This window comes from Stegodyphus dumicola, chromosome X1, assembly GCF_044657685.1.
Source record: "Stegodyphus dumicola isolate Sdum_Otavi_A_Nest chromosome X1, ASM4465768v1".
NCBI classification, from domain to species: domain Eukaryota; kingdom Metazoa; phylum Arthropoda; class Arachnida; order Araneae; family Eresidae; genus Stegodyphus; species Stegodyphus dumicola.
Genome location: NC_140780.1, coordinates 113,851,655 through 113,875,969, shown reverse-complemented (window position 1 = coordinate 113,875,969; position 24,315 = coordinate 113,851,655). Strand labels below are relative to the sequence as shown.

The following is a 24,315-nucleotide window of genomic DNA, read 5'->3' as shown; positions in this document are numbered from 1 at the left end:
GCCAAAGAGAAAGCCCACCAGCGGCCGAGCGGTAAAGTCGCTGAACACTGGTAGTTCGGTCCGATGTTCGAATCCCACGAACGGGCTGGCTGCATGGGTGTTTTAGTGGTTTCCCCATGTGTAACGTGTATACGAGCCAGTTTTCCTTAGAAAGTCCTCCACGAAGGCATCCCTTCCCTTACTTAGGCAGATAGCCCTAGTGTGCTTTGCCATGATTAAATACAACAAACACCGCCTGCCAAAGAGAAAAAGATTAGAAATAGGCTTTATCGTTAAGTAACAGTAAGATTAGAATTATGACCTTTCACTCTCTTCATGGCCTACCAGCGTCTGAGCGGTAAAGTCGCTGAACATTAGTAGTTCGATACGAAATTCGAATTCCGGCGAACGGGCTAGCTACATGGGTGTTTTTGTGGTTTTTCCCATATATAACGTAGGCACAAGTCAGCTTCCCTTGGAAAGTCCTTCACTAAGGCATGCCTCCCTTTAGGCAGATAGCCTTTGTGTGCTTTGCCGTAATTAAATGAACGAAAAAAACCAAAGCCCTTCCATCACTTCTAGATGATGGGGGATGGGAATTTTATCCCACAATCTTTTAATAGCAAAGCTAGGTTTTTGTACTTTGTAATGATCATTGTACCGTATGTGCCTTTGCGCTAACCTTATTTTAACAGATATGAGATCTTAAATATAAATGAACCCTGCCTGATTTCAGTTAACCAAATTACTTGTTACAACAAAATTAGTATCAAATTACATGCTGCAAAATTAGTTAGATATGTTCGGATTAATTTCTGGACCTGCTATTATCTTGTAATTCAATTAATAACATCATGACTTATGGCTTAAAAATTTAACTGTAAAACTACATATTTTCAAGCTTCAATCAGGACTCGATTACCAGGACATTTCTGTTAAACTCTGACTTAGTTGATCTGAGTTTCCAAATATATTAAATCTATCCTACATTTTAGTAATAGTAAAGATTAAATCTATTTCGAAAGGATTTCGTTCATCATTCATCGTACTTTCCTGCCGATTACATCTGAGTGTCATGTCGATAACGGACAGATTTGATGAGAATTTTGAACGTTAAAATCAACAAAAGTATGTCTAATACTCACAACGTTAACAATTCAATAAATGATTCTACCTTGCGGATAATGTAACAAATATTAAAATTATATTTCGACGCATAAAATTTTACACTTATACAATGGATTCTGAGCAATCAATTTTCAGTAGACTATACTTTACTACTAGGCAACTTCAAAAATTGTATGTTAAATCTCCGGTTGAGGCGAAAAGCATTCGCAATGATCGGGTACCCGCCTAAAGTCATTAGGCAGTGTAACAGCGTTGATGATTTTTCTAATTCTTGTGAGTATCGAAATTTAAACTGTCAAATTTCCAGTTACTTGAGCATTCTGTTTAACCACTTTCAGGTTCGAGTCCTGATTGAGTCATGAAAATACATAAGTCTGCAAGTTTAATTTTAAGTCATAGATTATGGCCCTGTTAGCTGAGTTAAAAAATAAGGGTAGGTTCAGAGAATGGAAATCTGGTTTTAAAAATTTAATTCCTGATTCAATGTGATTGGATTACATCTGAGTGTGAATGCATTAAATTAAATTTTTTCTTCACTTTTTAAATGCTTTTTATACCTCAGAGACATTAAATAATTTTAATTAAAAACTGAATAACTCATTCTACCTTGCAGCTAATGTAATAAATATTAAATTACTTTTCTGAAGCATAAAATTTTATACTTATATAATGAATTCTCACACTAACAAATTTTCAGTAGGATATATATTTTCTTATATACATCTTTTTACTTAACTAAACCAAATGGTTGGTTCTACTTAAGTAAACCAAATACTTCACTGTAATCAAACAATACATTTTTAGAAGCAAGACATTTACATCTACAAAGAAAACTCCTCATTATTCTATAAGATAAAAGTATTTTTCTATAAATTTATTTACTTGTTTCGGGATCAGGGTTTAAGAAAAAACCTTATCTGCCTCTTAAAATAAGAGTTTTGTCAACAACGTCTTGATCTTACGAAAGGATTTCAGACAAAAGAAATGGAGCAATCTTTTGCTAAACTCTCAAAGAAATGAATGATAAAGAAGGAGATTACATATGAGAATGATACTCATCTCTTCATAACGAATACTTCGAATCATATGATATAAACTTCGAGACTTGTCATCATATGATCTAACCTTCCAGAAGGAAGAAGTTCATTCAACGTAAACTATGCTCAAGTTAGCGATTGTGTTTTGCCTATTTTTGGTAGTTATCCAGGTACGTAAACTGTTTAATACTTGAAAGTATTCCTTTTACAAGTATACAAGATTTTCCTAAATAAAATAAATATAAAAATTATCTTTAAACTAATACAAACTTAATTTTTTTTAGAATTAAAATGCTATGAAAACCATTGGGTATTTCCGATCTACCAATATGTTATCTAATTTTCAAGCAAACGAAAATATAAAATGATGTTTTGATTACTTCACATATTGTTTTAAATTAAAAAGAATTCAGTTATAATTTAATGTTGTTCGGAATGAATATTTTTGGATTACAAACGAACAATAGCTTTTTCGTCTTAAGAAGAATTGTAATTACCGAATAAGTAAGCTTTAAGGAATGCGTTTAACTTTTTAAAAACCATTATTCAAAATATGCTCTTTAAGCGAAAGAAGAGCATCAAAATTAGTAATTGTTTGTATTTAACAAGAAAAATCCACCGAAAGTTTCGGATATCATTTTAACATTAAAATTAAGAAATATTTTTAATTTCAAAATCGAAATATAACTCTGAATTACATTATTTTTCGTTCCTATTTAAGTTAGCATAGCAAGTATTAAAAATTTTGATAATTTTCCACACATATTAATTCTTCGCATTTTAAATAAAATTGTGTTTTAAGTAGTTGTACACGCGTACACTTTATAAAGAAATATTATGAATAAGTTTGAATGTCTATATTTTCTTTTTTGGGCTGGAATTGAAAGAATAATTTCATTACTGCAGCCCGTGGATGGTATGACGCTCGTTAATATCTGATCCCTAACTGAAAGTCGAACAGGTACCGGTGAAAAGAGAAGCATAGCATGAGCCATTCTGTAGCAAACCAGAAGCGGAATATATTGTTTCGAATCTATCTTAAATTGTTCTTTTTAATAAAGCAATATACTTATACCCCAATTCATACTAGAAAGTTGGGACAGTATTGAAAACCGTTTCTTCTAAATTGTCTTGTTTAGACGGCAAAGGAGCATAAATGTCTCGTCAAATAGAAGGTTGACTTGTTTAACTTCTCTACTCTGTAGGAGACGAAGCGAACAGGGAATTTTGATCATATGCACTAGACCAAAGGTTCTCAACGTTTTTCACCTATGCACCTTTTTTAGCATTGCTAGCTTATCATTTCAAAAATCCTTTCAAAAATTCGAAAGCTATATATAACATTCAAAAATTCGAAAGCTACATATAACATTCAAAAATTCGAAAGCTATATATAACATTTATTTAAATTAGAGTATTTTTTATGCGTTTTATAAATTAAACAAGAAAAAGGTATAGAAAATGTTGATAAATATCAAAACTTGAACCAAAGGGTTTTTTTTATTCCAAAACTAAAACTAATTACTTAACAGGTAAATAAAAGCCTCACCTCATTCCCCCCTGAAGCTATGAAATCCCCTCGCCCCCCACTGTTAAGAACCCCTGCACTTGAGAGTTCACTACACTGTAGTTGTGAGCAATACGGCGCACCTTACAGTATCAGTGAAACTGCTGCTCAAGTACTTCGGGCACTGCAAATATTCGCTTTAAGCCTCATACGCGATGCAGAACTCTAGACGCGATACTTTCCATAATCCATATGGAAATACACAAAGAAATTTGTACAAGCCAGGCAGATGTTTGCTGGAGAAATATTCCCGAGAAAAAAATTAAGATAGAAGTTTTCAGTGTTACTACATAAGGTTTGCTCTTGTGTGATGGCACTAACTTCTAAAAAAAAAAAAAAAAAAAAAGGCTCAAAAGTTACTTCTCCCTACTCCCTTTGTGTCTCCGTTTCTCCCACTTCTGCAAGTAAGTGACATCAGCGTTGAGAAAAGCTTAACTTTGTTTCTCTCCTGACCTTAGACGTATCAAAGCCCATCCATTGGCAAAATGCATAAGATCGCTGATCACTGGTAGTTCGACTCGAATTTAACTTTTGGCGAACGAACTGACTGCATGGGCGTTATCTTGATTTCCCCCACATGTAATATGAATATTTGAGCCAGTTTCTCTTAAAACGTTCTCTACGAAGGTATCCAAGCCGTTAGACAAGCAGTTTTTGCATGCTTTGCCGTAATCAAAGGAATATGAAATCCAATAAACTGTTGAAACTCGAATGTCTCAACACGATAAATTATGAATCTCTGGTTTTGGTGGAAAAATAAGGTTCAAAAATTTTGTATCCAAATTTTACGTCCTAGAGATGTCAAAAGTCTTGGTACTATGACATTGTTTATTAAATCATTATGGCTAATTATTTTTTTCTCAAAAAAGTATTTTCTGCAAATAAAATTTCTGTATAGGATGCGACGCACTCACTTTTATAAAATCGTTCTCATGTGGCACTGAAAAATATATTCTGATGTCTGTAGCCTAATTTCTCAGCTTAGAACCTTTTGTATCGATACCATTTGCTCCGTGATATTGGTAACCGAAATTTGCGAATGAAATAATTTTTAAAGCTTAAACCTATTTTTGACTTTTCGAAGTCATAATATATTTTATTGTTTCAACTGGAAGTTTAATTACATGGTTAGAGGAACATATAATAATTTAGGAAGCCTTATTTTTCAACTCAGAGTTTTCTGTGTTTGTACTGTTTATTGCTAGATTTTACTATCCAAAATTTGCGAATTAAGATATTGCGCCAAGTTGTAGTATATATCTTAATATGTATTTCGCTGTAATTTGAATTTGTAATCATAAGCAGATATTTTCAGTTAGTTAAGAAAGTTATCGAAGTAAGAGAAGCTTGCTTGAAGTGATGCATTGCCAGAAGGATTATTAACTGTTCGGAAAAAATGTCTGTCATATCATGAAATTATAATTATTTGCTCCATACAGCGGCAAAATATAACAGCAGTGATCCAGTCAGTGAATTTTTAATTGTAGTCAAAATCTCCTTGTAGAGTAAGAATCGTATTTTTGGCAATTTTTCTTAACCTAAAACTAAGTGGCGCAACAACCCTTAGTAAGTCAGGGCCTGCAGTGCCTTGATATCTGCTTTCTTGACCGTGGGGTCCGGGGTGCATGATGGTGGACAAGTAGTTAGCTTGTCGCAAGACAGTAACAGACTTAAAAACAGTTCGTAATTCGTGCTAACCGAAATTCGCGTTAGCCGATAAAACTTCCTATGTACATCGTATATCATGTACATCGCTGCTGGGACTAAAATTTTGTTTATGTTAACCAAGTGTTTGCCTTAAGCGATTTTATGTTAAGGAAAGTTTAGTAAATAAACTTTGGCTGAAGGAACGTTGCATAGAGTAATTTTACATTACATTAACGTACTTCACATAAATAAAATTTTAATAAAAGAGTTTCTAAGTAAATAAAAAGCTTTGGATAAAGATACTAAAAAAATGTAGATAATTAAAAACTTTACATAACATAAATGAATTTTCCATTAAGAAATTTTACACTAAAGAATTTTTGCCTTAACAATCATTGCATAAACGAACTAGTAAATAACGGATGTTATGCACAAATATTTTCTAATAAATTAATATTTTATTGAGATTACCCTGAACTGTGCGAGATTTGTAAGTTTAAGTTTTTATAAGTGCGAAAAGCAACAACTGGTTCTAAATTTTTAAGAGGGAAAAACAACAACTGCAAAACATTTTTCAAGATACTCATAGTGAATTTTTTTCCACGGTTGCATGAGTTTTGTGTAATTTATAACATAAATTATTAAAATATTGTATTTTGATGTAAATTAAGTAATTATATTTTATTTACAGGTGTCTTGCAAGCATGTAACAAAAGATGGTAAGCAGTAGATTCTTTTTCTTTCATGTATCTAAAAAAGTGAGAAACGCAGTTATATTGATGTTAAATAAGTATAACTTCTACTATAATTTATTAGAGACACAAAGAAAGAAATAAAAGAAAACTAAATACATATTATGAATAAAAACCAGAAATTAATGTCGTAATTCGCTTGCTGCGGCTAACTAAAAATATTTTAGTCTGCGAGAAAGAGAAGCTTAGATTAACAAGACATTTGATTTTCATGAATGTTAGATTCCTGATATTTTCGACATAAATTGACATAAAAATATCAGGCAAATATATGAGATTCCTTTTCAAAGTTTCAGGTAGTTAATGTAAAATGTTTGAAAATTAGGTTTTTTTTTTTTTTTTTTTCTGAAATTTACGTAACGAAAACTTTAATATTCAAAACATTTAAAGAAATAGCAAAAAGTGTTACTTTAAAAACGATGGACTAGATACCTGTTTAGATTTTCTCATTATACTGAAAAGTTACAATCTCACTGCATGAATGTTTTATTTCTTTTCATAACGGTCTGTCTGTGATTTTTATTTGTGTACATTGTTATATAAAGTTTTGCAGTTATTAATAACAGGAAATGGTGCTCTCTATGATTTACATTAGCGTTTTATTAACGAATCGGTGCAATGGCCAAAGATGATCTAGAAGAATGTAAAGTTGGCTTAATTTTCTTTTTTTAATGTTTTTGTGGTAATTTTTCACCTAGCTCTTCTGAAACTTCCGGTGAGACTTGTTTTTACCTCTACTCTTATAAGGCTAATTTATCACTTAATTCACCATCATCTAATCTTATTTTCTTCGCTGTCTGTCTTACATCCTCTTTTATTGATGCAAAAATAATGTCCCCCTTGCGCAAATTTCGAATGCAGTCATTCAGCATGACCCGTAAACACGTAAACGCCTGCAAAAACTAATAGTAAGCTAGGAAGAAAAAACAGTCATTTGCTAAATGAAAGAGCAGAGAAATGTAGACAAAGAGCGTGAGAGTAGGTAAATGAGACTTGAATTTTCGGTATCTTATTTTCTGGACTAGTGGTGTGTAACCTTTCGGAATTTCTGCTCTGCATGGGCAAAAAAAAAAAAAAAAAAAAAAAAAAAAAATGCAGAGGGCTGCACTGTTGGACAGATACGAGCCAGTGGCCGCACAGAGAAGTAGTGTTTAATGATGACCCCAATATAACCTACAGCGGATGATAAAATTTCTTTTACTGTTTAATCCAAAAAAAAGAAAAAAAAATGCGAAAAAATATAAAAATATCCTTTTTCAATGTGAAATACAAAGGCTGGTTTTTAAATACTAGCTTACTGACCTCTAATTTGATAGATGCAGTAATGATTTCCAGTAGCATATTCAAGACTTTCCGGAATTTGTTCATCCGGAACTCGTTCCTATTTTACTTTTGTGTGATTCACGGGAAGAAAGTTGCTCGTAAATTATGCAGACATTTTTTTATGTAATTTAAAAAATGGCACCACGGAAAGCGATTATTTGAGAAGCACTGAAATACTTCGCAAATCTTCGAAAATATATCCACAGATATTTTTCTTCAGATAGAAAAATTTACAAAATTTCAATTAAATACATTGTCTTTGCACTGTACATTTAATTTTTACTCGATGTTATTCATTCGCAGTTAAATTGATCTTAACTAACAACGGAGGAACAAATGTAACAAAATATAGCTAGTGTTTCTTGAAATCTGTTCTCTCTGAGTACATTTATTCATTTTCAGGAAATATTTGACAGATATCCATCTCCATCCATCGTTCAAGAGACAATAATTTCTCTACCTCCTTAAATATATTCTAAATCAATGAAGTGCTGCATGATTTTTGCTGTTTATGTAACCTTACCTAGATAGAGTTCCAGAGTGAATTAAATTGCTGTTATTAAGGCGAAATTACGACAATTTAAGTTTAATTTTGAACGCTGTTATTCTCCGAAATATTATTTACTAATTATTTTTGGTCTTAAGGACGCATTACTTAAGTAAGTAGTCACACTAACCGAAAATGATTCAACCAGTTCTCATTTTCAAATCCATCGTCATCTATGATGTGCTCATCCTTTGGTTCATACTTCAGTTATATGACGGGAGCCACACCAGCGGACTCTCAAGGTTGCAGTCTAGACAGGCCTAGTCTCAATTAACTTGTCAAAAAGAAATGTTAAGCTCGTCACGTATGTACAATGGGATTTTCTAATAGCCAATGTAAAAAAATATTAATGAAAGAAAGAAGCAATTGGCACATTTTCAACTACGAACAGTGAATCCTCTTCTGGTGATTACTTTTGAAAGTAGCAGGTATTTCTAAGAATGTAAATAAACACTGAGAAAACGGTCACTCTCTTCCCCAATTGACACCATCAGGTATGTGTTAAGGCGAACATGAAAATGTCTAATTTTCTATTTTATGTTCGACACAAATCAAAGAATTACATTCCCAGTCCTTAATAAGTTTTCAGAGGTATTTTTATGGTAAACAGTTCTTAATCATTTATTGATGGTGCATTGATTTAACAGATAGATATTATTAGGATTATATTATAACTATCTTTAAATATTTCATCTCCTCTCAAACTGTTTTTTTTTTTTTTTTTTTCTTGCCTGTTTCCACAGGCAATGAAACAAACTATCAACGATGATAACAAATTATCAATGTTCATGTAGCTCAAGATACATTTCTGTTTTTGACATTATTGCAAACAATAGCGTTTAGCTGACAATTCAATCTATATGGACCTGAGTTCTTTCGTTTTTTAATTTTAAATTTCATGTCTTATGTGATTAAAATGTCAGCCAAACAAAAAAGCACTAAATTTATAAATATAATTAAAAGTTATTAAGATGCTGATGGTGATTTGTAGGGAAAGGAGATGGCAGAAAACTATACAAATTACTATTACGTATCCAGCAGTGAATGATTTACGCGCAAGTGCCATTAAACCGTTTACAATATCACAGCACATGTACATCACAGAAATGTGTATAATAAACGCACACCTCACAACACTGATTAATCGACGAATGCACGAAAACAATCTGAGAACTATCGCGGATTTCATGCAGCAGTCTCAGTGACTCTTGCGACGGGGTCAGAATGGAATTCAAGGGAAATCTCCTAGAGGAAGACCTGTAGACAACACCAGAGGTACTTTCACTCTCTGTAATTAACCCCAAAGCAAGAAATCAATTGGGGATATATCCGCTAATACTGGAGGCCAAGAGACGAATCCCCCCCCCCACAAGCCATCTTCCTAGAAATACTCTGTTTAGACCATGGAGGTAGGAAGTAAGACCTCCATGGTTTAGACACTCCTGCTGATGTGCAAGAGTGCTGAAACTATAGTTGGGGTGAATCATAGAGGTAAAAAAAGAACTGCTTACTTCCTACCTCCATGGGGTGAATAGCTACCAGGCCATCATGCAGCATTTCCGGCAAGACCTTCTCCAAAAATATCCCATTAAAACCGCTCGTCGAGTCTCGGTGAAAAAAGATATGACCTAATTAAGTAATTTCAAATTATAAACCTCAGCTGTGCAGCAACTGTTCACTAACAAACACTGGCGGTGAGCCGTTGTTGCCCAGCATGTCAGGGTGTGGATAGTAGATGAATTAGTCTTCGCACACTTTCCAAAACCTTCTTTATTTGAGCGAATCTAGAGAGTGTAGGCTGTGCTCTCTTCCCCATGAAATTTTGGTTGAGGAAGTTACGGTAAATCATTAAACAGTGCTAAGTTCGAAAGAACTTCGTACTAAATTCGATCTTCATTTTGATAGTGTTAGGTTGAATACTTGTTCAAATTTAGGCTCTTTTTAATTTCATTCTAGTATTTGTGATTTTGTTACAATACTAGCTGCAAACATTATTTTAATTTCTTAGCTTAACAGATATGGGTGGTTTAGATATTATTGAGAATAAAAGTGAAAATTTGTTAGTTCTTCATAAGCTTATAAATAACAATTTCGGCATAGAGATAAGAAAATATAATTGATTGGAATTTGCGTAAGTGAAGAAATAAACACTGGAAGGGCGCAGTTGATAAGGCCCTTACAGATGAAAAACCTCATTTTTGTCACTTTGATGCAGCTAAATCTTTAATCCAAACCAAATTTTTTGAGTTAAGAACAAAAGGCGAAAATATTTCAATTTCTCAGATTTGTAGAGAAGAAACATGAAAATTATATAATAAAGTCTTTGACCTATTAGCTAATAGTACACAGTTTTTAAGCGTTACATCTCTTTCTTCTCTACAGCTCCATGCAAAGTGCCGAAGGATATACTCGATAAGCTTAAAAGGTCTCTCTAGCGTGCCTTCGTGGTGTAGTGGTTCTGCACGCTGGGCGGGTATTCCAGAGGTCAGTGGTTCGATTCCCGGCGAAGGCGACTGCTCATTTTTCATCTTGCCTGCTTCCAAAAAATACCTAATGTCTCTTCAGTGGCACCCGAACTAAAAAGTGTGTTGGATGAGGATTCTCCACACCCAGGATTTGGCGATTGGGTCCCCTAAAATAAACCCAGTCGTCTTTTAAAAGGGGAAGTATATAAGCTATTTCTCCCGCCTTCCTAGCGTGCTTTCGTGGTGTAGTGGTTCTGCACGCTGAGCCGGTATTCCAGAGGTCCATGGTTCGAATCCCGGCGAAGGCGATTGCTCATTTTTCATCTTGCCTGCTTCCAAAAATACCTAATGTCTCTACAAGCTGATTGTGCGGAAACTTTAGTGATTCCAAATGGGTTATTAGAAGAGGGTGAAGTTAAATAGCTAATTCTAGTGAATATACTTGTGGCAGCCACATTTCTGAGACAAACACTTCTGAAAGTAACCAGCATTCTTAAGAGAATAAACATCAGAATTGAATGGTATTTCTCTAAAATGATTTTCTCCACAAAGAATAAAAGTCGTCCGAGACGTGGATAGTTGCATTAGTTACAATTAATTTCATGAGCTTAATAATTTGCAATAATTGTATAAATAAGTATACAGTTGCAATTAATTGCAACCCACAATATATAGTTTCTGAGAGCAAAAGAGAATACCTAAAAGAAAATATTAAATAAATCGATGATAAATAATTTTATCATGCATAGATATATACATTTATATTAGCTATCTTTCAAACTAAAGAATTATAAATAAATATACACCACAACTGCTTCTTTTTACTACTAGTAATCATTGATGAGTATTTATAATTATATAATCAAACAAACTACTTCAGAAATCTTCATGACTTACTAAAAATTACTCATGACTCGCTGCTGGGTCGTATTTTATACTTTGTAAATTCTTCTACTAAATTGCTTAAATAGGCGAACTATTTAAAAATTATTCAACCATAACTAGTAGAGCTAAACTTTTAAAATTATACTATAAGGTATTTCTCCCGCCTTCTTAGCGTGCCTTCGTGGTGTAATGGTCTGCACGCTGGGCGCGTATTCCAGAGGTCCGTGGTTCGATTCCCGGCGAAGGCGTTGCTAATTTTTCACATCTCCGGCCTTCTTCTAAAAACCTAATGTCTCTACAATATTATATTACATAAATTTAATATATTTTTGTTTTAATTATTTGATTACTGACCTATATATTTGATATTGTTAATACTATCTGAGAATGGAAAAACTTCTTTCAACTGAGGCAGTGGACATGGACATTTAATATTTAAAAGAATGAGTATGTGTGAAAAATAAGATTTTTCAGATAATACAATAACACCAGTCATATACCATACCATAGCAGTACCACGGGGGGAATATTTTTTCCAAATTCCACGTTTCCTTCTTAAAAAATATTTTCCTTGAACTACTTCATCATAAATCTGTTGAGGAAATGCAATTGTACTGCGGCTTGTTCCCTTTGCTACTCTAGACGGGCAATAATGCATATCAGTCATCTCCGCATTAATGTAGAGATGCATCTTACTCCGGCAACGTAAACGACTGAAATGACGATAGATCGCGTACTCCAACTAATTTTTTTTTTTTTTTTTTTTTTTGCAAAATGCAACAGGAAGTTTTTCCTAAAAATTAGTTTGAACGAAAAAGCACAGTATTTGCGACATAATATTTGATGATGATAGGGAAGAATTTTACATCCATTTGACACTGCGTTTCGTGTCGGTCAATAAATCAGAAAGAAGGAAGAATCACGGAACCTTATTACGTAAAATTCCTGGAAGCAAGAATTCCGCGAAAAGCTCCATTCGAAGAAGTGTTGAGGGAAAACTGTTGTCTTGTCTGATAATACTTTTAAAAAGCTCTCGACATGGCTGTTTAAGTAGACAATTTCTCTGTGATATTTTATAATCGACTAAATAAGCAAACAATATTCAGGAGGAGAAGAAACTGGGATTTAGTCAATTACTCTCGAAATCGATAAAGTTTTATACTAGATTCTATGCCAGAATAAACTTGTTTCCCCTCCCTTCTCCTAAATTTATATCTTGCTTTTCACGAAGGATTCAACCCCCTCCTCCATCTGAAAGAGGTATTTATTTCAGAAAATGTCATTCTGTCAAGGAACTGAGGCTGTCTTCCAAACTGGAACGCTTTTCTTTGACATGTTGTTAGATACGTGCTATTTTTCAGAAGGAACATAGTTATTCTTAACAAAATGAATACTTTTTAATAATTACAAAAGTTAGTATTGCTTAGTGTTACATATGAAAAAATATTTGTTGTAATGTTTCTTACATAGATTTCGTGTAATTGATTAATCAGTGTACTTTAATTATTGGCAATCAAACACTGTGATCTCTAAAGAAAAACATTTCTGCTAGTTTCAGGGATGCATAACCTATCCAGAAGACATAATTTAATTCTATAAACTTCCATTTAATAATACATTGCTATCACTGTTGTCATTAGAATTCCCTATAATTTTAAAAACCTCTAGAATGATTGTTTAATGCCCTAATACTGCTATCTTAAAGGCTTATATCATCCGAAACGTTTTAAGAGTTAGATAAACAAACTAATATTTGTAGCATGTTAAAGTAACTTCATCGGTGTTTCAAGCTGGGATATTTCATAAGCCCGAGAAACAACGATCGCCATTTCCGTTCATGGTATTGTCAGAAGCGAGTAATAATAATATAACCTCAAACATTTAAACCATATTTTTTCAACAGATAACTTTAGCTATCTATACCATCTTACTATCTTTTTTTTTATCCATATTGTTAATTTCCTTTTTATTATTTATCGCGCCAGCTTCCTTCGTTTTCTACAGCTTTTCTATAAAACCAGAGTTACAATAAGATTGGAATTTGCTTAAAACTTCCAAATGGCGTGCTTCTCATTTTCCATTAATTGGGTTAATAATTGGATTTCTTAATTACGACAAAGTATGCTAGAGTTAATTCTTCTATGATAAAGAACCTTGGAGGACTTTCTAAGGAAAATTGGCCCATATTCATAATACGATATGGAGGGAAAACCACGAAAAACTTTATGCAGCCGTTCAGTCACCGAGAATAGATGCTGAGAGAAACAACATTAATCTTCCCCCCCCCTCCCCGGAAAAAAATGCACCCAACAGGAAGTATCGGATTGAAATGTTATTTGAAAATAATTTAAAATTTATCCTTAATACATTACGGCTTAACGGTTGTCCAGAGAAGTTACAATATACACAGTTGGAGAATCTAATACTGTTGAACTATCAATACAGCATACAACTCAAATGTAAAATTTAAACAGAACTTCACGAGTCATTCCTTGTGGTTTTACAGATCATAAAATACAACATAAACTAAATTGAGCTCTTCTGTTACAGAACTTGAATAAATAAGGCAACGTCCTTGACGCTAAGATTCCTATATTTATAATAACCTAAAGCTCAACTACAAACACCTGGGGCCGGAATGGATATAGGTAATTTCTTAAACAACTTACCGAGCACAACCAATCCTATTCGCTATCTCCTTCCCGATTACTACACGCGAATTTCGCAGGCAAGACGGCACCAAGGCGATGCAAGCTCCGCTAAACCTACGATTAAGACTAAAATTCCACTTTTAAACTATGTTGCTTGCCGTTCAGTTTTCATAAGCTTTCAGGTCTAAGAAACTATTATGGCAAGCTAAGAAGAATAGGACAGAATTAAACTTAAAACTAACTGTTAATAAAACTTAAGAATAACTGACAAAAAGTTAATAGTCACCAGCAGCAATAAATGCTTAAAAAATTAGAGTGGTATGACAAATATTTATTACACAACTTACAAAAACATTAAAGTTCTCAACAAAACGTCGGGCAGCCATTATTTCTAATTCATTTTGCCCCACGTCGCAGTATGGAGTCCTAGAGATCCCTAACGTAGTCCTGCATTAGCTCTTCCTATGAAGAATGGATTCTGTCTTATTCCTTTGCAGATTTTGTTGCATCTTGGCAGGTCTGATGATGTGGCTGGCCACGGCAGAATGCCCATGTTTGCAAGGCAAGCCCTTGAGATACTTGCAGTATGAGGAATTTGGATAAAGCACTCGGGCGAGCTTCAGATACGATAGACATCAAAGGATCATACATTGATTGAAGGATCATACATTGATCAAAAGATCTCATCGGTGTACTATTAAGCTGTCCAAGTGCCTTTGAAGACCGGTAGTAAGTCGACATTGCATGAAATCACACCTCATACCATGACACCCATCCCTCTGGACGTATGGTATTTGATACCAAAGCATTTATCTTAGCGCTGACCGCATTGCCTCCGCATGTGGATGCGTTGGTCATCCACATTAAGCTAAAAGCAAGACTCATCACTAAAGAGTACCGACTGCCATTCAGCATGGCTCATCAATGTTTTCTCGCAGCACGTCTGCATCCCTGTAATCAGGCGGCATACAGCCGTTTTCTAATGGTACTGGGACTCAGAGAGTGCTGTAGCGGAACTTAAGGTTTAATTAATATCTGTTTTCTAATCAGTGTTCCTGAAATGTTGCTGGGCATGTCGTGAATACGTCTTTTGACAATATCGGCAGACAACGAAACTTTAATTCAGTTCCTTAAATTCATTGGGCCCAGACATAAATCGAACAATTTCCATGCAGGCTGGCTTAATAAGTGTTTCGCCGATAGTATGTGGTCTTTTCTGAGGTGTAATTAATTTTGCAACATGGTAGCTAGCTTCTAAGGCCTTTTGAAAAACCGTAACGGCCGATTTTCATAAATTGCTCCTGTTTTTGATTTTGCTCTAAGCGCCTCTAAAAATATTGTCTTTTTTTAGCGAATTCTGGAATGGTTTAAATTTAGATGGCGATGTAGTTTACTGGGTGCCATTGCCTCATTTGATAGCGGATAGCCGCAGATGATGTAGTGTGGCTTTGGAGCCGTTTTGTCACTACACCACGAGAATCCATATTAAATGTAGTCTTCGCTGTACTTCCTTTTCAACATTTTCGTTTTTTTTTTCCCCCCAACACTTGCGTTCTTCATCATCTGTACGTGAAGACGAATCTTTTCCACGTAAAAATTTATCCATATTTAAAGGAGTAAAAAATTAGATATGAATCACACGAAGAACGTTAACTATACACAATTCAGCAACACAACTAATAATAATCTGGCGACTTCGTAGGGACTATGTCGTAGGCTATGGGATTTATTATTTCAGAGAAATGACACATAAAATTATGAAACTTTTAAAGGCTCTTTACGCGAATATTTTATTGCACTTATTCTCGTTATTGTGTTTCTAAGAAGGACAGTTGAAATATTATTAAGTTAGAAAATTGTCTTACTTGACCGCGTCGCACCTGTATCAACTCAAGGCACAGCGGTTGCGGAGCACTGGTTACCGGTATATATCACTATTCAGCGGCTTTGGTCTTAAGTCAACAGCTTGTTTTTGTCATGGTGCCATTAGTTATTGCAGCACATTGGACAGTATTAAAGCATTGTATGTTCATTAGCGGGCACTTGCATGCGAATAAATGCTCACAAACGGCCAAGTATCCGAACACTGGTAGTCAAACCCGGGTTCGAAATCCAGCAAACGGGCTGGCTGCATGGGCGTTTTCATGGTTTTTCCCAGTGCAACGGGAAAACGAGCCAGCTCCCTTTAAAAGATCCTCCACGAAGGCACCTCTGCCTTTAGGCAGATAACCCTGTTATGATAATCAAATCAAACAACCAAAACCAAACCATGCGAACGGTTAGTAATTGAGCTCTGTCACACTTACCTTGAACAAATAAAGGTAAAATTAAATATCCTTAAAGTCAGTTGGCTGTTTTCAAATTTAATTTGCTAAAACTCATTCACCAAAAATCTGAAAATTTCCTTTTACAATATCATTGAGTCATGAAGATGAGTTATGCAATTACAGTCACAGTTATAAACGGATTGGCAACCTTTTTTATTGAGAGGATCTCTTTCAGAAATGCGGGAGTTCGGCGGGCACTGTAATAGTGATGAAATGTAGTTCCACATTACATTCTTATACCAATAGCTACACTTGAATTGCATAATAAGCAAAGACATTTTTCTTTACACTAAATGACACAAAGTTGTTCTTCCCACTCAACATGAAAAATGATGCGTCTTCTGTTTCTTATTTCTTTTTTTTTCCATGGTAATGGGGGCAGAAAATAGTTCGCTGTATGCGAAATCAGATGTTTCTAGGAGTAGAAAATTGATTCCTCTAATCATGTAGTGTTATCTAGATGTCAAGATTCAGTTTTTGCCATAAGTTAAATTCTACAATAACAATTGTTAAAATGGCAAAGATAAAATAATATTTTTTGCTAAAATTATTCACTACAATTACAGCTAATTGTTGTCCAAATATCTAAAATTTAGAACTTAGATATTTGAAAGGGGACATTTAAAAATTGCTTCGTGGGCACCATGTTGCTGACCCCTGCTATAACGTGTAACTTAGTTGAGATATTAGGAATTTTTGGAAGCAAGAGCTGTGAAAAATTAGCAATGCCCTCGCCGGGACTCGAACCACGGACCTCTCGAATACGCGCCCAGCGTGCTGACTACCACTACACCACGAAGGCATGCTAAGAATACCTTATATGCTCTCCCTTTTAAAGGGCAACTGGAGATTAGAGGACACAATCGACAAATCCTGGTAGTGGAGAATCATCATCTACCACCTTTTTTAATTCGGGTTCCACTGTAGAGACATTAGGATTTTTTCGAAGCAAGAGATGTGAAAAATGGGCAATGCCACTGCCGGGACTCGAACCACGGACCTCTCGAATACGCGCCGAGCATGCTGACCACTACACTACGAAGGCATGCTAAGAAGGCAGGAGAAATACCTCATAACTTATCCAGCTTTTAGTCCTACCAAATAACTATACTTCTTTTCCCAGGCAACTAGAAAAACTGTTTATTGTAAATGCTATCTCTGAAAAAAATGCATAAATTAAATATGTTATGAATCAAAATCTTTAGTAGTAAAACATTTTCACTTGGGTCAGTATTACTAAGAATTACCGTATTAGTCGGTGTATAAGACGCAATTTTTTTCTTTGAAAACAGATCTGAAAAACTGGGTGCGTCTTAAACGTCGATATTCAGTTCATTCGGAGATATGCGACATTTTTGTTGTTTCCTTGCGGAGCGTGGGAATACTACAGTTACGTAGAGTTCAGTAAATGTGCGTGCGCTGTCATCGACGATCGCAGCTAGGTTCGTTTAAACTTTCCAGCTTTTGTGAACGACTTTTAAGTGTGTGAAATTTTTACTGTTCAATTTGCTCAGATTTGTTGGCAAGTTATGGCTCAAAAACAACCTCGACATTACTATAACATAGCATACAAGCTATGTGTGATCGCGCATGCTAAAGAACATGGAAACACGGTTGCAGAGTTGCATTTCGGGCCACCTCCAACTGAGAAAATGATAAGAACTTGGCGGAATCAGGAAGAGCTAGTAAAGCTCTGGATGGTACAGAGCAGTGCTTCTCAACTTTTTTGGTTCGCGGACCGATGGTTTCCCCCTCCCTCCCCCCAAAATTTTTACAAGGTATTCAAGAACTACTACATAAGTTAATTGTAATATTCTTATTACCATTTGCCTACAATCATATTTAAATATAAAGATAAGTAAATATTGTAATTATTACATATCAGTATAATTACCATATATATAAGTAAATAAATATTTGAGAAAAATCACACAATATTACAAAAAAATAATCACAAAAACCCTTGCATATAAAAACGGATCAGTGATGGTCCCTGGACAAGCGAATCAGGATCCCTTATCTACCATACCTGAAGCGTCACTTGTCAACCTCTTCTCGCCCTCAAGTGGCAACAACTGAAATAATCAGAATTCATAATAATGCTTTCATTGGAAAGACTCTACAAACAACACATTCAGGTTTTGGACAAATTTCTTCTGATTGTGGCCAAAGGACCAAACCATATTTCAAATAGTCTGCGATATAGTGCCTTACAAAGCTTTTCCCTTTTTTTTTTGGCAGATTGTGGACTATATTCACCTTCATCTATATTCGAAGTGGCGGACAACGTACTTGATTTTGGACAATCCATTCTTTGCACAAAATTTAGTAATGTGCCTTTTGTTTCCTTCTTACTCATCCTGGTTATTGATTTTTAATCTACCGAAAGTTACAGAAATAGTAGTTAGTTATAGCACAGTATTAAATTCAGAAGTTATTAAAAGCGTGCAAGATATTCAGCATACTCAAGTAATCAGCGATACTCTAGGCAGACAGGGGCACACTCATTGGAGTACTAAGTGCACTGCACGGCAATTTTTGAAAGGCGATTAGGTACATAGTTGCCATTTTGTTATATTCTTCATCATCGATCATTATTTTCTAAACTAGTAAACTATTGTTATTGTAATGTAGGTGCAGTTGTAATATCAGTTGTCGGCCGATGTCACTTTGGGTTTTGGACAGATATTTCGCGGACCGGCGTTTGAGAAACACTGGTACAGAGAACAATTTGTTATCCGAGTCCTCATACGCTGATTTAGAAGTTTCAAGTGGCTCTTCGTTTAGCCCTGAAGATGAGTGTCTGGGTTTTGACGAAGATTAAAAGGTGTTCCTTCCCAGACAGATTGGGTGTTTGCAGAAAGAATTACTTTGTATTTCTTTATATTTAAAATACTGTAAATTCATTATAATGATCAATAATAAAGTTTATCCTTCAAAATGTGTATAAAAAGGGAGGGTCTATCTTATAGGCTAGTGCGTCTTATACGCCGGCAAATACGGTACTTTCCAGTAATTAAACAAATGAAAATGAAGCAACTATGATGAAAGAGTACTTTCAGCCATGGCTTAAATTCATCCAGACCCAGGGTCTGATATTCCTCAGTTTTTGAGTGAAATTGTAATTCCAGCTGGAACACCAAATAAGAAAAATTTCACTTTTAATTTATTAAACTATTTGTCAATAATTTACTCTAACTTACAAGTTTTTATTTACCTCCTTACATTTAATCTTTATTTAATTTATCCATTTTTGAGCACCTTTAGTGATAACTTTCCACAAAACTCTGCTTTCAGCATTAAATATGACAAAATACATAAAATGTAAGCAATTTTTATGTAAGAAAATACATATAAAATAACAGAAATACAGCACTGATGCTATACCTTTCATATCATATTTTTTATATTTCAGTTGAAGATAACAAATTTTGTTCTTTTAGATTCTACACATTGGAAGAAATGGCATTCAAAAACAGAAGAGTCTTCAACAGTTAGTACAAGATCATTCAAAACTGAATATTCTAGTACAAAATCACATGGAAAAATGCCTAAATCTACAAGTTATCCTACATTGTCTACAACAAAATATCAATGGAAAAAAAAGTATTCCCGAAAGCACACACCTACAAGCTATCCTAGTTTGACTACGACAGAACATCAGTGGAAAAAAAAATATTCTCAAAAGCGCACATCTACAAATTATCCTGCTTCATTTATAACAGAACATGAGTGGAAAAAAAAGTATTCTCGGAAGCAGAGTTTTAGCAATTACAAACCAGGATTTGATTGGAAAAAATGGTTATCAAACAGTTATCAGTCATCATATGACTTCAAAGATGCTTTCAGCTTTGGAAGTACTTTTGACTGGAAAAAATGGCTGTCAAACAAATATATACCTTCTAATAATAATACTAAATTTGATTGGAAAGATAAGCTGTTGAAAACTCACAGAATACCTCCAGAAGATTCCTCCAGTTCTGGAAATCATGTTGATCCAGAGAATGGGCTGTTGAAGACCCACAGACTGCCCATAATAAATTCTACTTCTGATGAAAGTGACTGGAGAAATAGATTACTTGATAAATTGTCTCCAATTGATTCCAGTACTACTGAAGAAAAATTTAAGCTGCTAAAAACGCATAGGTTACCTTCAACCAATAATGCTGAAAATTATAACTGGAAAGCATGGTTATTAAAAAGCCATAAGTGGGCTTCAACAGATTCTACCAGTTTTATAACTAAAGTTGAGAAGAAAAAGAAACACAAATCAAAGCACTTTACTACTACTAGCAATTTTACTCCCACTGAAAGTACAAAGGACAAAGAAACAAAGTCAACTAGAAGCGTTTACGATACTGAAGACACAGAAAGAAACTTGCAAGAAATGCTAGCAGATTATGAAGAAATATTACCTAGATATCAGAAGTATTATTTCAATGATGAAAACAGACAGCCATTTCTTGTTGGTATGCCCTATCATGAAAAAAATCGTTGGTTCCCAAAGTTCAATCCTCAAGACAGCTATAATTGGATGGATAGTAGAAAACAGTGGAATTATGAAGCAAATCAACCAGTTAATACTCATTTTAACATGCAAAATTGGTTTCCAGACACTGATGAGAAAGATCATTCCAGAATTTCCAAAAATGGGAAAAAATTCCCTGCCAGACACATATCAAATAGTGCCACAAAATTTGACTCAAAGCCAGACTACATGAAAAGAAACAAGGAAAAATATTTTGACTGGAAAAAACTGCTTTCATCTTATATTCCAAAAGATACTAAATACAAAGATTGGCAAAATGCACTGCCACATATACACTTACACAAAAATTTAGATGATGCCTGTTAAATTACTTGCAATGGCAGTTACTTTACTTTTAAGTATAGTCATACATAAAATTCTTAAAATGTTTCCTTTGCTTCATGCATACTAGTTTTAGCATTTCTTCAAATATAAAAAATATGTTTATTGTATGAACTAGAAGCATGTAGGAATTCTTATGGTTACTTTTACAGAGTCGTACATTCTTGAAAACATACAGCAACTGTAATTAACATGAGATTATTTACATTTGGAAAATTAAATAAAAAATAATTCTAATGTCTACAACTATGCAAAACACATCAGAAATTCTAAATCATAATGTATGCCAATCTAATACAGTTTAAAAACCTGCTCAATTTGTAATGCAATGTTGATACATAATCAATATTGTTTCAATACAATAAATACAGTACCAATTCATATGCCCGTGTGTGTATATATATATATATTGAATGACCTAAAATTCACTTAGTTTGAAAACAAGTTTTTTCTAATACTTGTGCAATAGCTGCAAAGTAAGATAATAATAATTTATATACTACCATAATTCATGCATGTGAGAATAATCATCTATACATTAATTTTTTTAATTTGTTCATTTACAAACAGCATGGTTGTTTTGTATGTAAATAAATAAAAAGGTGAAATTTTGATTATTTTATGCATAATTAAATATGAAAGACATCTTAAGAATGAGCAGGTAAGTTAATGTGGAGAGTAATCACCCACATCAGTTGTGTGATTTTATGTACAGATACTAAATACAAAGCCTTCTTCTAAAAGGACATAGACTTTGCACGAGCAGGATTCAAACAATTAACCTATTAAAAATTATTAAACAGAAAAAAGAAACTGGATATTATTCTTCTCTAAAAATATTTATTATCAAAGATTTTTTCCCTGATACATATGTTCTTGATCATGATTTTCATGATATACATGTTCTGTCATAAACAAAAAGCTTTTCAAACAGCATATGATAATCATTTAACCAATGATGGCAAAATGCAAGCCAGCAGGTAATGAGGTCATTAGCTTGGGCAGATATCAAATTATTAGTAATGGCTACATATAGCTTAATATAGTGCGACACACAGCACCAATGCATCTCAAATTGGCCCTCTTTTGAACAAAATCATAGCTCTAATACTATAATAATAGTAATGCAAATTTTGAACTAGCTAGGTTAGCCAAGAAGCCAATGCTTTGTATTAATCATAAATAAATTTCTTGACTAAAGTAAAAAGAACAGTGCCATAGGAATACTATTACCTTTAGATAAATGAACCTACTCTACTGCAGCAGCTTGTCCTGGCTACTGGAAATGACTTCAGTTTCTGACTTGGTCACTTAAGCTCCTGTGACCTATGACAACATAAGAGTGGAATGAAAAGGGAATTACGAAGTAACATACATGACTGCTTGGCATAAATTTTGCTGAGAAAAAAGAAGGCTTCAATTCATCTAATTAAAAAAATCAAGACATCTAATTTAAAAAATACATAATTTTGTCACTTGCAGCACATATGTACATTTATACTAGAGTTCCTTAAACTGGTAATTGCCAAAAATTTTAGCAGTTTTGATATTTCTTTAACTTATTATAATAACGTCACAATTACCAAATACTTTTTCACAATGTATCTGAAGATAGATAAAGCTAAGACAATACAGACAAAGGAAAACGAGAACGTTTGACGCTTTCTTTTTATAACATAAACATTCATTTTACTTGCTTTGCACGCTGTCATTTTGTCTGTTACATATTTAAAATTTTCACATTGTTCTATTTCTTAAAATTAGAAATTAAACTTAATGACTTAACTGCAATAGTATATTACAAGTGAAAAAAATTGACGGTTTCACTCACGCATATGTCGGATTTGAGCAATGCTTATGGAGTTCCACAAAGTTTTTGTAAAAATTATGGGGTCTAAGAGTCGCAAAAAATATATATATATATATATATATCTCAGTGATAAAAGGGGTCATGACTGAAAAAAATTTAAGAAGCTCTGATTTATATTAATTTTGAGGCTCTGTGTAATATTTAATTTGACTATTTTTCTAAATCCATGATATTATTAAAAAGCTGTTGGGAAGAGCTTGTTTTCTTAGTTTTTTTTTATGTGTTTCAATTAGTGTGATTGTAAATACAAACACATTCAGCAGTTTCAATTATTTAGTTACTACTTATGATAAACATTTCATCAAAGTGTACAGCACTGAAAATTTACATTGCAAAAAAACTGATTATTCCTTAAACATAAAGAAGAAAATAGCAGATGACAGCATAAGAATTATGTTAAAGGAAAGAAAATTAGTTTATAAAGCTTAATTGATGTAATTCATTTCTGAGCAACAACAAACTGAAATAACAGGTCACTCATGAAAGTTATGTGTGTAGAGCTGTTGGAATGTTTAGATAATTTAGATAACTTCAATTATCATTTAAATATTCACATTGTTTATAGAGGTATATCTTCTGCAATGCAAAGGTGATCTTTTTTTAATGCTAGTTTAGTGACTACAAAAATCAATATACCCAATCTCTTGCAATTTGGCTTAATGGAACAACATGTGGCAAATAAATGTTGATGTTGAAAGAAATTACTAAAAATGAGACTTGCATTTTTCCGATACCAGTGTGTATTGAACTAGACTGATTATTCCTGTATGTACCTTGTTAAAAATTTAAACCGCACAAAAATTACTGAGCTTGAGAAACTTGACAATTTAATTAACCGGGAGGAAGGGAAGGATACCCTAATGAGTATGAAAAAATACTTAGAAAATGTTTCATGAAAAATTTAAGTTCACACTACGAGAAAGTATAATGAAAGCAGTCTATTGTAAATAAGTGGGACTTAACTACAAATAAATGAACATGATTACTTAGTAAATAAATTCTCCAATAAAAAATTACAAACACAATACATTATTTCTATATAGGTGGATGATAGCTTGAACTGGTGATATATTTAATTGATAAATATATAAGCTTTCTAATTTTTAAAAACAATAATTAGTAAGAAAAGGTCAGATACCTAACATATGCTACTGCTGTAGTGACATATTACTCCTTAAAAAAACGAGTCTTGTAAATAATATATTTTGCTACGAAATTTAACAAAATAAATTTAATTTCAAATTATAGGGAAAGCTTCTAAATGCAA

The 24,315-nt window shown here is 33.6% G+C and overlaps 1 protein-coding gene across 1 annotated transcript; it reads left to right on the top strand.

The window, feature by feature from the left end:
* Window positions 1-2,184: 2,184 nt before the first annotated feature.
* On the top strand, window positions 2,185-23,243 carry LOC118198649 (uncharacterized). Its single transcript, XM_035370391.2, has 3 exons — window positions 2,185-2,314; window positions 6,050-6,077; window positions 19,752-23,243. Exons 1-3 carry the CDS (start codon window positions 2,267-2,269, stop codon window positions 21,161-21,163), a joined length of 1,488 nt encoding a protein of 495 aa, XP_035226282.1. The 5' UTR covers window positions 2,185-2,266; the 3' UTR covers window positions 21,164-23,243.
* The last annotated feature ends 1,072 nt before the right edge of the window (window positions 23,244-24,315 follow it).

Bases quoted from the DNA above. Each gene is read 5' to 3' on its own strand.
- LOC118198649 (XM_035370391.2), top strand. From the start codon at position 2,267: ATGCTCAAGTTAGCGATTGTGTTTTGCCTATTTTTGGTAGTTATCCAG. The intron at 2,315-6,049 runs GTACGTAAACTG...TTTTATTTACAG, and splicing joins TATTTTTGGTAGTTATCCAG to GTGTCTTGCAAGCATGTAAC. The intron at 6,078-19,751 runs GTAAGCAGTAGA...TTGTTCTTTTAG, and splicing joins CAAGCATGTAACAAAAGATG to ATTCTACACATTGGAAGAAA.